Raw genomic sequence first — 13577 nt, 5'->3', positions numbered from 1 at the left:
TAAAATAGTTAATTTATTCATTAAATGAGACGTCAAATCTTACATAACATAATTTGGAATGAAAAGTTTAAAGAAATATAGATATTGTAAAAATAGATGTTGTAAAAATATTGATTTTAAGGTTTTTGAAACTTTTACAGAAACTGTTGTCCACTCTCTCTCTTTTTCTGTTCTACTTTATTTTTAGTTTTTAATTTTGAAAGGTATGCAACCAACATTTTACTTTTCTTTAAAATTTTCATTTAGATTATGTCACATGAGATTTTACATGTCATTTAATGGTTGAATTAGCAGTTCCAATAATGGAAGGACTTGATTGATATAACATTGATAGTTTGGGAATATAATTAGAACATTTTGAAATTTAAGGACCAATTTAAAATAATGATCATAGTTTGAGGATGTCTAGTACAATTAACTCAAAATATAAAATTTATGTTTTTATAGGATGATTTTAAATTGTATTATCCTTAAAGTCAAAATAAAATTAATTATTATATTGATAATAAAAATATTTTAAAATTAATAATTAATTATTACTTTAAAGTTTGAATTGCCAGTGTAGCATGGGCTATCATGAAAAGTTGATTGAATTTTGACATGTCATTCTTTCCGCAACCCATTTGGGGGTTCTGCATGGTTTTATGTTAAGTCAATGTTTGAGGGGTGTAAATTGTAAATAAACAAAATTTCAAGTACCCGTTAGCAATAGAACAGAGAGCGTTGTTGCCTGCTACTTTCCGTGGTTTAATTTGACGGATTTGAAGGGTAAAAAGTCCAATGAGAGTGTGTTGGATTGGCTGGGAATCTTTGTGCAGCACATTGTATCATAGATATTATTTCTGAGTTAACTTTGAAATAAATATTAATTAAATTCAGAAACACTAGTTTCAGTCCGAAATTAATGTCTTTACTGTTCATAATCCTATTCCTATTGACCCAAACCAAAATCCCGTGGGCTAAACCAACAGATTACAAACACAAATCTACATTCAGATCGGCTTTAATTTCATTTCCATGCATTCCCATTCATTACTATTTCTGGAAATTCTACTTTCTCAATTTTATAAATAAAAAACTCCCGCCCTGTTTCCTGCAACCCTACAAACAACAACGTAGCTTTTAGTCTTTCAGAAATGTCAACCTCTGATTATACTCCTAAAGCTAAAGCCAAAGGCAGGGCTTACTGGCACTGGAACACTACCAAAACAAAGCTTGATTTTCCTGCTGTTATTGTTTTCTGTTGCTTCTTCTTCGTTTTTGGCTTCCTTTTTTCAAGCCTTCGCTCTCAGGTGATCTTTTTTTTTTCCTCATATAATTCTTTAATGTTGTTTTTATCTTTTTGTTTAATCCGATTGTTTGGAAGTAGGTTTCTGGAGTAAGGCAGAGAGGGAGGCAGCTGCTTAATTCAGTGGAGTATGAGTTGATGGGACATGGAAAAACTGGAGATGATTCTATTTCTGTTATTCCTTTTCAGGTTGGGTTTCGTTGTCGATATTCATCGTAAATTATTCTTATCTTTATGATGTTTCATCATCTGATTCATTGCAGGTTATAAGTTGGAGGCCGCGTGCTTTTTATTTTCCGAAATTCGCAACTCCGGAGCAATGCCAACATATAATTAACTTGGCAAAACCAAACCTTGCACCTTCCAAATTGGCTTTGCGGAAAGGGGAATCAGAATACCCACAGGATGTTAGAACAAGGTATGTTGGGGTTCCAACTTTGTAGGTACGCTAACTGTTTGATGTTGTTTGTTGTAACAATGCTTTTTTTTTTTACATAGCTAAGCTAAAACTTCCTTGTTAAAACACAGTATGGGCACGTTTCTTAGTGTTTCTGACGATCCTACTGGAGTTTTGGACGCCATTGAAGAGAAAATAGCAAAGGCTACAAAGCTTCCAAGGACTAACTATGAGGTAACTTCAAAACAATATTTACTACTTCCCTCTTTGTCTCTTTCAGACCAGCTTTGGTTAATTGGTCTTATATTGTTGGGGGGATCAATGTCATGGTTTCAGCATTTTAATGTTCTGCGCTATGAGTTGGGACAAAAGTACGATTCACATCTTGATGCGTTCCCAGTCGAACAATAAGGTCCCCAAAAGAGCCGAAGGGTATGTTATGTCCTTGCTTCTGCTGCTTTTTCTCTGTATTTTTAGGGGCATTAATAATTCGGTCGGCCACCGAATGTATTATGTAAGTTCGAAATATAAAAATTAAAGAACAGGTTTATACAAATTATTATAGTACATCTATATATTTTTAAACTAATAAATAAATTAAAATTAAAAAAAAAGTAAAGAAAAGAAAGAAAGAAGCCGTAAATGTTTTTCTTCCCAAGTCAAACTCAAAACAGTGTTGGATGGGTGTTGCTTGACATTTTTTATTCTTCTGATTTCTTTAATTGAACAAAACTCGATTTAACTCGAAAAAATTTAAAAAAATTTAAGTTAATTAAGCTAATCAAATTATTCGAGTCAACTTAATTTTTTTTTTAAATTTCAAGCTCAAATCAAGTTAATTTTCAAATTATAATATTACAATGATATAATTTAATTAATTGCCCTTATTAACCAAAATTATTCGGGCCTATTAAAAGATTTTGAAAACATTTTAATTCAATTAAACGGTTAAGACTTTTATGATATTAATTAATTCAATTTAGGTATTAATCAAATCGACAATTTAAGCACAACCTGTGTATATGTATTTTCATTGTTTACATCATAGATTTATGCTGACCTAGTTAACAAAATCAGGTTGCTACCTTTTTAGTATATATGTCAGAGGTTGAAGGAGGGGAAACTGCATTTCCATTCGAGGTAAGATTTTAGAATCAAAACTGATGCTTCTCCCATTGCTCAGTTGTTTCTGACTGCAATATATAAATGCTATGAACAAAGTCCAGAAAGGGTTGAATATGGATGGAAGTTATGATTTCAAGAAGTGTATAGGTCTGAAAGTGAAGCCACGCATCGGAGATGGGTTTCTGTTTTATTCATTGTTTCCCAATAATACGATCGATACGGTACCCATTTTCTCCACTATTTGTATGGCTGCAGTTTTAATATTTGTTTGTTAATTTCACGTTTCTTCATGCTGTCAATGTGCTTTGGCAGGCATCACTTCATACCAGCTGTCCTGTAATCAAAGGTGAAAAATGGGTGGTTACGAAATGGATCAGAGATCAAAAAGATTTTTTTTAGGGATCGATTCCTTCCCATCAGTCAAAGTTGTCCGAGAGTTTTTGACGGGTTTCTCCTTATATCGCCATTAACTTTTCCAGTTAGTCTCAATATGAACACTTGTTTCACATATGGGTATTCCTTTTCTCATGTAATTGCTGAAAAAAATTAGAATCAGTTTATACAGATTTCTCATGTACATAATATCAAAGCAAATAATAATATTCTCAGAAGTATGAAGTAAGATCTAAGAATCTATCTGAACCACACTGTTCTTGGAATGACTTTAAATACTGGGTGAAATCTCAAACCTGCTTAACACTGACTACATGTTTGGTTGGGTGTATTGGCATATGCCAATACACCCCTAATTAGTGGGTCCCACTTAAGCCTCATTTATTCCATTGTTTGGTTCATGGTAATGCTATTACGGGTGTAATACATTCCTGACCTAATCGGTGAATTCACCGATTTGTAATACATCCCCAAAGCTCAGTTTAGGTGCTGCTTCGTTTACCCTCCCTGTTTTACCCTCCTGATTGGCTTTCCTATTGCGTCTCCTCTTTCTTCCTTCTGCCTTCTGTCGATTTACTCAACCGATTTGCTCCCTCTGTCTCTCAACCTTTTCTTTTCTTTTACTTTACAACCATTGCTGGAGTTCTTGCAAGAGCGACAACTATACCCAGATGAACAGATCTTGAAAGCAAAGATCGAGCTTTTGAACAAGACAAATATTCCATAAGAGCCTGTACCGCATCGATGATGTCCCTCAGGACATGGTCGATAGGAGAGTCGAGGTTGTCGCTCGTCTCAAAGCTTTGGAAGATGCCGCCGCTCCTCTCGTTACTTTCTTGCAAAACGCTAACGCTGTTCAGGAACTGCGTGCTGATAAACAGTATAATCTCCAGATGCTTAATGACCGCTACCAGGTCTGTTCCCCCTTTTTCATGAATTTAAGGTTATTTTTATGTTATTTTAACCCCTTCTTGATTTTTAGTGAATAACCCATTCAAGTGTGAAATTGTATTAGTCATAACATTATGTGATTTTTAAGGAAAATATAAAGAATAACCAAATAGATGCATATGCTTTCTTGTGCTAAAATTCTAGCATGCTCTTTGTTGTTACAGTTTTGATTTTGCCTGGGTTTGAATTAATTGAAGTTTTTTTTAATTTAATGGTGGATAAAATTATTTTTTTAACAGATTGGTCCAGATCAAATAGAGGCATTATATCAGTATGCAAAATTCCAATTTGAGTGTGGCAACTACTCTGGTGCTACTGACTATCTGTATCAGTATCGGGCTTTATGTACTAACAGCGAAAGGAGCTTGAGTGCATTGTGGGGGAAGCTTGCTGCCGAGATACTGATGCAAAACTGGGATATTGCTCTTGAAGAACTTAATCGTTTGAAAGAAATAATCGATTCCAAGGTTTTGGTTATATCCCCATTGATTATTCGGTTTTTATTTTGACAAATTGCTTTCCGATTATTCGTTGACTCATTTATTGGTCTTTTTGCTGCAGAGCTTCTCATCACCTTTGAACCAAGTTCAGAGTAGAATATGGCTTATGCATTGGAGCCTCTTCATCTTTTTCAACCATGACAATGGAAGAACACAGATCATTGACCTATTTAATCAAGACAAGTATGTCACTTTAACAACTAAACTTAATGTTTCCATGTTTTGTTACTGATGTTGTTAGTTGCATCATTTGTGTGGTAGTCACATCTGTGCTTATTTGTTCTTTGTGCATTTTCCTGTCTTTTTATGCCATGACTTACTTCTATTTCAAGATCCTGCTATGTTCACATGCTTCGGTTTTGATTGTGTTGGAATGGAACATGTTTAGAAACTTTGTGGATTTCTTTTATCATTTGCATGGTTTTTTAATATGAAAAGTTAATGCACTGCCTGCCATGTAATTTGCAAAATGTTTGTTCAAAGATTTGAGGCTAAAGTAGGTGATATCTTCGCATTGACAAAGAAAGTATGTGTCCCATAAAGAACTGCAATCAAACCAAAAACAAAGAAAGTAGTGTTAAACCTCTAATGAACATGTCTAGAAGTGTGTATATGGTATATGCCCCATGTTTTGAAGTCTTTACTCTTTAGCATGTCTAAGAGCATGTGTATAGTATTTGCATGTTGAATTTTATATAAGCAAATTAAGTGATCAGTTTACTAATGCAGGGAAGAAGTAGATGAGTTGTGCCGAACATTGGAAGAGAAAGAGGACAGTTCATGTACTGCCTCAGATCAGTTTTCTTGTATCACAATATAATGAACTTTGCTAAACAAGTTATGCGTGCAATTTAGTTGGAGAGGTTTTTTTGTTAGGTCATGTAAGACTTTTGTTGGTTAAACTATTAGAAATTCAAGAGCAAATTGGGTCCTCTAATATAAAAATGAGCAATTTAGTCCTTATATAATTCGTTTTGAAGCAAACAAGTAACTTTTGAATAGTTTTAATATTTTTCTTATCTAAATGCTCGTGGAAAAAATTGAAAATAAACATGTCTAAAAGTTTAATCATAAAAAATCCATCTTTCTACAGAAAATATAACAAAAAAAAGTTAAAATAAACGAAGAAAACAACATTGAAAACCAAAATTGCTGCAAGTCAAATCTAGAAACAAAAATGAAATTGAATACATAATTCATTATTGGGAAACAGAATACATAATTGGAAATATGAAGAAAAACCCTAATTCATTATGTTGTTAAGTAAATTTAACTTGGGTTGCTGATGGTAAAGTAACAATCATAAAATCATTATTCAAAGTCAAGTTCAAATATTTTAATATTTGATAGAAGAAATTGATGAAGTTTGTTGATACAATCATAAGAATATTTAATTTTATTAAATTATATATTTTTATTAAATTATATTTAATAAAAATTATTTTATAGTATTATATATTATAATTTTAATAAATTCATATAAGAATATTTAATACTAAGAATTTTATTAAATTATATATTTTTGTTAAATTATATTTAATAATAATTATTTTAAATTATATTTTATAATATTATATATTATAATTTTAATAAATTCATATATTTTATCAAATTATATATTATAAAAAAAATATATTTAATAATAATTATGTTAAAATATGATTAAATTATTTATTATTTATATTAATAATCTTATTAAAATTTAATAACAATAACAATAATCAGTTACCTAAACAAATTTATGCTAAGGGTATTCTAATCATTTTAGTTTTTTCCATTATGCTATTACACCTCTATTCCATTCAACCAAACACAAGATTACTATTACGCCTCTATTCCATTACATTCAACCAAACAGTTGATTTGCTATTACACCTCTAATCCAATACACCTCTATTCCATTACACCTCTAATCCAATACACCTCTAATCCAATACAGCGAACCAAACTTGCCCTGAGAGACCCTCTGCTGCATCAATCCACCTTTCAACTGCAACTTCAGGCAAAATTTTAAATGCAAAACATGTTCACTTGTATTAGATATAACACAAAACCTGTAGGGTTTGATGGTCAATTGTTACTGGCTGAATTACGGTGTTGCTTGTATTTTCTTCCGGAGTGATATTGCGAGGTTATTGCGATAACTTGGCCAATCCTTCAAACTGTTCTGCCCTTTCATCTCTTTTTCATAGGTTAAATGCCTCCTTGCATATGATTCACTAGAAATTAGAAGATCCACGATAAAGCTGTTTGATCCTTCAAATTGATCGGCCATTAATTATAGATTCCAGTAAACCATCAATGCCAGCAAAAATGGGAAATGGAAAATCATAATTTATGCCAGTTTTGATATGGTTGCTTTCCCAACCGCTTCAAAACATACATGCAACCAGCTGCTGCGAACAATCCAACTGCAGCAAACGCTATCACTTCTGAATTCTCAACAGTCCTATAATAGCCTCTCTGCAACATTACGAAGCTAGACAGTTAGTTCATTAGGAAAAACAAAAAGGTTGCATTATTATCATATTCCATATTCTCCCACAAGATTCAGTGAGTGCTCATTTCCAATTTTCCTATCCTCATGAGCTCAGGTCTACGGATAAACATTGGTCAGTCCTAATTCACAATTCTTAACCAAATTATTACAACAGCAGATAAAAAGGGGCTGAAGAGGTGTATCTGGTTTCATACTGCCATTTCCTCTCTTTCCAGTAAAATGAATCATCCATGAATATAGAATGTGCACGGATGCATAAATTGGGTCAAGGACACACCTGCATCAGAATAAACAAAATTGCAGCATTTGCGGGAGCTAGAGAAAGGCTTATCATTCCTCCACGCAACTCATTTGGCACATACCTAAAAAATAATGATTAAAAGCACAGTGACTTAAAACTAAAATTTCACAAATAAGAGGCATGGTGTTGGAAAAAATGACTTCAAAAACTTGTAACGTACATGGTCCTCAATCTTGCAAGTGAAGGAAGAATTAGGCCAATGCAGGCATGGAACAAAAAATACTGTGTCACCAGAGCTCCAATTTCCTACAATCCAAAACACAGAACTCTGAGGCTATGGGTGGCCTAAGAACAAGTGGCCCTAATTTATATATATATGATAATTTATATATTTATTGAGATAGATATAGAAGCATAGTACACATACCTGGTAATCAAAAGCTATTATAGACAAAAGAAGACCCTGTATGATAAATGCATATACCAAGCAATCCTCAGTTTGAAGTGGTGCATTAATAAACCATGGGAACAGTGTACTTCCTAACATCCTTGCCCCCAACACACATGGATACATGAACCCTAGATACACTTCTCGACCATCAGCCTGTAACTCACATGTAAAAATTATCTTAAATTGATAGGTTTCAAAGACATAAAGCTTCCAAGATGACAATTTCAAAACTTAACAAAAAGAAATAGAGAAACTGAGAACCGAGCAAACATTCTTCTCAACAAAAGATATGATCTTACCACCAGTGTCGGGGCCCAGAGAATCCAGAAAACTACTATGGAGAAATGAAGGCAAGCTTGTGCGCATGCCAGTAACCATATCCTTCTATCTGCAGAACACAAGCAGTTTAGCTAGTCAAAACATTTTTCTTTTCTGCTAAGAGTATTCAATCATACAATTATGTAGCAATCAAATCCGTCATCACCCGTAAAAGAAATTTGAAGGAGAGTGAACTCAGGAGCAACTGCAATCTAAAACAGTTTCGTCTATTTAATCATGGGAAACACATTTAATAATATCATTCGTAGTGTTTAGTAACAAATCAAGCTAATTTCAAATGGCTGCTAAAATTGCCATATTAAAATGCTCAATGTTACAAGAATGCTTCCATGAACAAATTAAAAACAATTAATAGAACTGAAAATTCTTACCACAAAGGATATATGAGTAAAAGGACACCTTATATTCCTTAAAGGTCACTGACTGAGGACTCGCACCATAAACTCTGGAAATACAGCTAATGCCTACTATTGCCGTAAAAATAGCTGCAGTGGAAGGACATGCAATTTCTTTCTCCAAATTACCACCCACCATCCAATTGCTAAGCACCTGACTTCCAATCAAAGCCGCAGACTCGAAAAAAGTCATCAACCAAAATGTTTCATTCAAAAGATCTTGCCTATGACCCTGGAGAAAAGAACCCAAAGAAAGTTGATACCATTATGTTCAAACTTGTCGGTTTTGGATTGCAAACCGAGGAATGTATCAAGAGAGAGAGCTGAAAGTATCTTTGCACCAACCTTGTCATGTTCAACAACAGCCCATGTCTCGAAACTGAAGGAAAATATTGATGTTGCCAAAGATAAACACACATTTGCTACCCAAAAGCTAGGACTTGATGTAATCCACTTCCATATCCCAACAACAAGGTGAAAGATATAAAACACCAAACAAGATTTCTTTCGACCTCTACATGAATAACAAAAAATAAAGAAAAAATAATCAAAATTTTCAGAATCTATATCACCCAACGGATTCATAAATAAATTTGGTTAATTCACTGAAAAAAAGGCACTACAAAAATGGAAAGATTAAGTTTTACTCACATTAAATCAGAGAGAAGGCCTAAGAAACTACCGACAAAAAGAGCAGCTCCAAATCCAATAAGCATAAACGTCACTGTATCTTCCTTGGTAATTCCATAGTAAACCAGCTCAAACTCTCCGTACACAGACCATAATCCTTCCAACACTGCGAAAACGATTATGTAGGAATCAGATCAACTTTTTTTCCCTTTCAATTCAGAAAAAAAGAAAGATAATTTTTTTTTTACCTGAGGCGAGGGAATAGAGAAGGAGAAAGTAACGTTGGAAGCGGAGAGGAGAGGCGAAGGTTGGGTGGTCGGAGAAAGGAGGTGATTTAGTAGGGGCGTGCTTGGAAAGGTAGAAAGGGAAGAGAGAAAGTGAGAAGAAACAAGAAAGGAAAATGAAGATGTAGACGGAAGAAGTAGGTACCCAAACGGAGCTTTCGATTACAACGCCCATTTCGATCTCCGACGGACAAACCCTAGATCGGACTGAAAACTGACAAGTGAGAAAGGACGCGGAGGTTGGATGTTCTGGAGTTTGAAAGACGCGCCGGTTCGTTTTGATGTCATAAATAATATTTTCAGCCTCAAATATTAAAGCAGCGAAGATGGGTGTTAATGTAAAAAATATTAAATATTAAATTTATTTTGTAAAACATAGGAGATATTCAAATTTTTGCTTTTAAATTTTATCTAAATTTATGCAAAATACGGATATATTGGATCCAAAATTCATAAACAAAACTTATCAACTTATTTTGATTATTTATTTAACCGCTGAATCACACAATATGTATTTTTTTTTGTATGTTATGTGTAAAATATTTAGTTTTCTATACCAACATTTGCATAAATCTAAATTTAATTTTAACGGCATGTTTGGTTGGGTGTATTGGCTATGCCAATACACCCCTAATCGGTGGGGCCTACTTAAGACGCTTCTATGCCATTGTTTGGTTCGTGGTTTTTCTATTACGGCTGTAATACGCGACTAACTTAATCGGTGAAATCCACCGATTTCTAATACACCCTATTTGCTCAGATTAGGCTCCGCATAGGTTTACCATCCTTGTTGTACCCTCCCATCTGCTTCCCCGTTTCTCTTCTGTTCCTTCTAGCCTCTGCCGAATTTGTTGTTGGCAAGTTAATCCCCTCCAGATTTGTTTCACTCTGCTGATTCTACATGTAATCGGTTTCCCCTTTTCTGATTACAGCTTCTTCTTCATCGCACTGTGCCCGGATTTGGTCATTTACAGGTTAGTGTTTTGGGTTTTTAAGCTTTCCATTCCTCCTAATTTATTCCTCTTCTTGGTTGCCTTGCCTGCGCCTAGTTATCGCCATTTCTGCTTCTTTCCAGGCTCCACTCAAGGCTTCAATCTATTTCAAAGGAAATCCATATTCATTACAGGTTAACTAAACCTTCAATTTACAAGCCATATGTAATCATGTTTCATTTTTTTTTAATTTTGGGTCTCTGCAAGATTTGTTCTTTTTGGGGTTTTGAATTCTTTTTATTGTTATGTTTAGTTAATCCTTGAATTTATGTTGTTTAGAGATGGTGAATTTAACAGAAGTAATATAGTTGATGTCAGTATTCATGTCTGTGGAAGAAATGATTAGAAGAGTTAATTATAACAAGAGAAATGGAAATAAGGTATAATTCACTGCGTTAAAAGCAGTACCTTTTCGTTGAACAAAACTCCACCAGTAGGGTTATATTTGTCGATAGATTTATGGATGAATGCCTTCAAGTCTGGACTGTTTTCTATCTCAAGAATCTTTAAGGCTGGGAAGTCAACAGTATAATCTTCATGGAAAAATCCAATGAGTTTCTGAAGATCTTTCAATTTGAGGGAGTTCAATCGAGGGAAGCAAATTAATCCTCTGTTTTAGAATGTTTTTTCGATCTGCTTCTCCATTGATATTATCTCCTGCATGCATTTGCATTCACTTACTTCCAAGAAAATTGATGGTAATTTGAATTACGAAATAGATTCAGTTTAAATAGTTTCTTGGTTTGCACGTTGAAGGAAATTGGGTTCTTTTCTTGGAGCATTTGTGATTTACTTTTGTAATACTTGTTGTAAATCTGTTCATAAGGAACTCATAAATGCTATGGCATTTACAACAATTTTCATAAGTTGTTCATAAGGATGAGGATGCCAAGGTTTTAGGAGTTTCCTAGGGGGATTCACTGCAGTTGAATTTCTGTTAAAAGATACAGCATTCTTTGGAATTTGAACTGGTTGCCTCTGTTTGCTTAAATGGATTGACCTAATGTTTCCCCCTGATTGTTGTAGATATGGAGAACAGTGCTGTTGCTGCCTTTTAAGCTCATTACAGTATTCTTGCATGAAGCAAGTCATGCAATTGCCTGCAAACTTACCTGTGGTCATGTAAGAAAGCCCTTTCCTTTATCACATGTCATATGAAGGGTTTAAACATGTCTTTAATGTGACCATTAGATTTGGCTGCATAATTTTTCTACTAACCCATCTTGCTGGTTTTAGTCTTTGGATTATGGTCTGCTCAATTATCAATGTTCCTTTATCAGCCAACTAGTCTAGTTGAAGTCCTATAGGTGTTATTTGGAGATGTGTGTGTAAGAAGTGCTATTTTTAATGTGGCAGGCACTTGTTGATGCCCCGGATATAGTAAGAGGCCAAATGAACTTCAAGAGGCTTACATTGACAGATATCACGATTGACATTCCACGTGTTCCCAAGAACAAATGGGTTGATCGAAGCTATGGAGAAGGCTGGTAAGGACGACGACAGCTTTCACCAGCATTTGTAATGTTATTTCTTGAAGATATGTTTTCTTTCTTATCACTCTTATGTTAACTTACAGATGTTAAGAACAAATGGGAAAGTAGCTCGTGGGGTAGAAAGTTGATTGTCCAGAAGAGAAGAGCATCTCTCAACGACTTTGATAGGTTCAAGCTTATGTTGGCTAAGATCAAGGTCAGTTTCCGATACACCCCTTATTGTGTCTACCCGTTTTATACCAGAGTTCTTTTCTTGAAAGCACTTCCTCAAAACTTCAATCGAAGCTTGACGAGCTGTAATACGGTTTTGCAGAGGTCTGGAGTCATCAAGCAAGAACTTGCTAAGCTGAAAAAGGAGAATGCATCTTGAATTTGATATTGAATCATGGATTTTTGTTAGTTTTTGTCATCAAACATTCTGCAGGTTGTTCTTTTTTGTAATTTTTTCTTTTATTTACAAATGATTAAAAAGATTAAAGATCAGTTGAGAGATCTTTGTTTGCTATATTACATATTTTATAGTGAGTTTAATAGCAGGATATTGCTTTGCTTGCTGCAATTTTTCGTATCAAAATTCTGGTATTTATTTATATTCCCTTTATAGCATAATGAAAAATAAGACACTTAAGCTGTTTAAGTTTATAAGCTTCAAAATAAAAAGTTTTGATGTATTGTTTAGACAAACTCGAGCTGCTCAAGCTAGATATCGAGTTAATTATCTTACCTTAATTTATGTGTGTATATACTAAGTTTTGCTGATAATAAATATTAACCATTCATTCAGATAATTTTCCTATACATATGTATTTGTGTATATAAAATCATGCATTTATAAAGTAATAAAACACTGTCCAATACAACCAAGCATTTGGTTTAAATGATTGATACATGATCAAAACAAAAAGAATAAGAAACAAAGAATGAGTAACAAACAGTTACATGTTAATTTTAATATTAATTATTTCAAATGATCTTTTATTAAATTCATATAAGAATTTGAGTAAATTATAGTATCATATATTATGATTTGAGTAAATTCATATAAGAATATTGATTATTAAGAATTTTATTAAATTATATATTTTAATTATAATATATTTAATAATAATTATGTTAATTTATATTTTATAGTATCATATATTATGATTTGAGTAAATTCATATAAGAATATTGATTATTAAGAATTTTATTAAATTATATATATTTAATTATAATATATTTAATAATAATTATGTTTAAATATGATTAAATTATTTATTATTGATATTAATAATCTTATTAAAATTTAAATAACAATAACAATAATCATTTACCAAAACAAATTTATGCTAAGGGTATTCTAGTCATTTTAGTTTTTTCCATTATGCTATTACACCTCTATTCCATTCAACCAAACACAATATTACTATTACGCCTCTATTCCATTACATTCAACCAAACAGTTGATTTGCTATTACACCTCTATTCCAATACACCTCTAATCCATTACACCTCTAATCCAATACACCTCTAATCCAATACAGCAAACCAAACGTGCAGTAAATGTATTTACTCTATAATGGAAATAAATTGGATCGTTATACTCTGCTTGCAAGCAA

General features: G+C 33.1%; 2 protein-coding genes, 1 long non-coding RNA gene and 1 pseudogene across 5 annotated transcripts; 3 read left to right on the top strand and 1 right to left on the bottom strand.

Annotated features, from left to right (window-relative positions):
• Window positions 1–972: 972 nt before the first annotated feature.
• Window positions 973–3621, top strand: LOC107900053 (probable prolyl 4-hydroxylase 9; annotated as a pseudogene).
• A 330-nt stretch (window positions 3622–3951) lies between these two features.
• Window positions 3952–5617, top strand: LOC107900060 (eukaryotic translation initiation factor 3 subunit E). Its single transcript, XM_016825779.2, has 4 exons — window positions 3952–4117; window positions 4394–4621; window positions 4716–4837; window positions 5384–5617. Exons 1-4 carry the CDS (start codon window positions 3965–3967, stop codon window positions 5472–5474), a joined length of 594 nt encoding a protein of 197 aa, XP_016681268.2. The 5' UTR covers window positions 3952–3964; the 3' UTR covers window positions 5475–5617.
• A 1071-nt stretch (window positions 5618–6688) lies between these two features.
• Window positions 6689–9817, bottom strand: LOC107900044 (molybdate-anion transporter). Of its 2 annotated transcripts, none has more exons than XM_041081849.1 (9): window positions 9459–9817; window positions 9232–9376; window positions 8926–9094; window positions 8557–8812; window positions 8146–8234; window positions 7823–7999; window positions 7616–7701; window positions 7432–7516; window positions 6689–7117 (listed from the first exon to the last, which is right to left on the bottom strand). In XM_041081849.1, the coding sequence occupies exons 1-9, from the start codon at window positions 9667–9669 to the stop codon at window positions 6983–6985; spliced, it is 1353 nt and encodes a 450-aa protein (XP_040937783.1). In that variant the 5' UTR covers window positions 9670–9817; the 3' UTR covers window positions 6689–6982. The 2 variants fall into 2 exon arrangements, with proteins under 2 accessions (XP_040937783.1, XP_040937784.1); XM_041081850.1 differs by having other exon boundaries at window positions 8998–9094; window positions 9459–9802.
• A 788-nt stretch (window positions 9818–10605) lies between these two features.
• LOC107900038 (uncharacterized) lies at window positions 10606–12538 on the top strand. Of its 2 annotated transcripts, XR_001684819.1 has the most exons (5): window positions 10606–10620; window positions 11513–11608; window positions 11843–11973; window positions 12063–12175; window positions 12293–12538. It is a non-coding gene; the product is annotated as an uncharacterized lncRNA (long non-coding RNA). The 2 variants fall into 2 exon arrangements; XR_005905097.1 differs by lacking the exon at window positions 10606–10620 and having other exon boundaries at window positions 11429–11608.
• Window positions 12539–13577: the final 1039 nt, after the last annotated feature.

Source organism: Gossypium hirsutum, chromosome A11 (assembly GCF_007990345.1).
Source record: "Gossypium hirsutum isolate 1008001.06 chromosome A11, Gossypium_hirsutum_v2.1, whole genome shotgun sequence".
NCBI classification, from domain to species: domain Eukaryota; kingdom Viridiplantae; phylum Streptophyta; class Magnoliopsida; order Malvales; family Malvaceae; genus Gossypium; species Gossypium hirsutum.
Note: the sequence above shows the minus strand (reverse complement) of the source record. Positions and strands in the feature narration are given on the sequence as shown.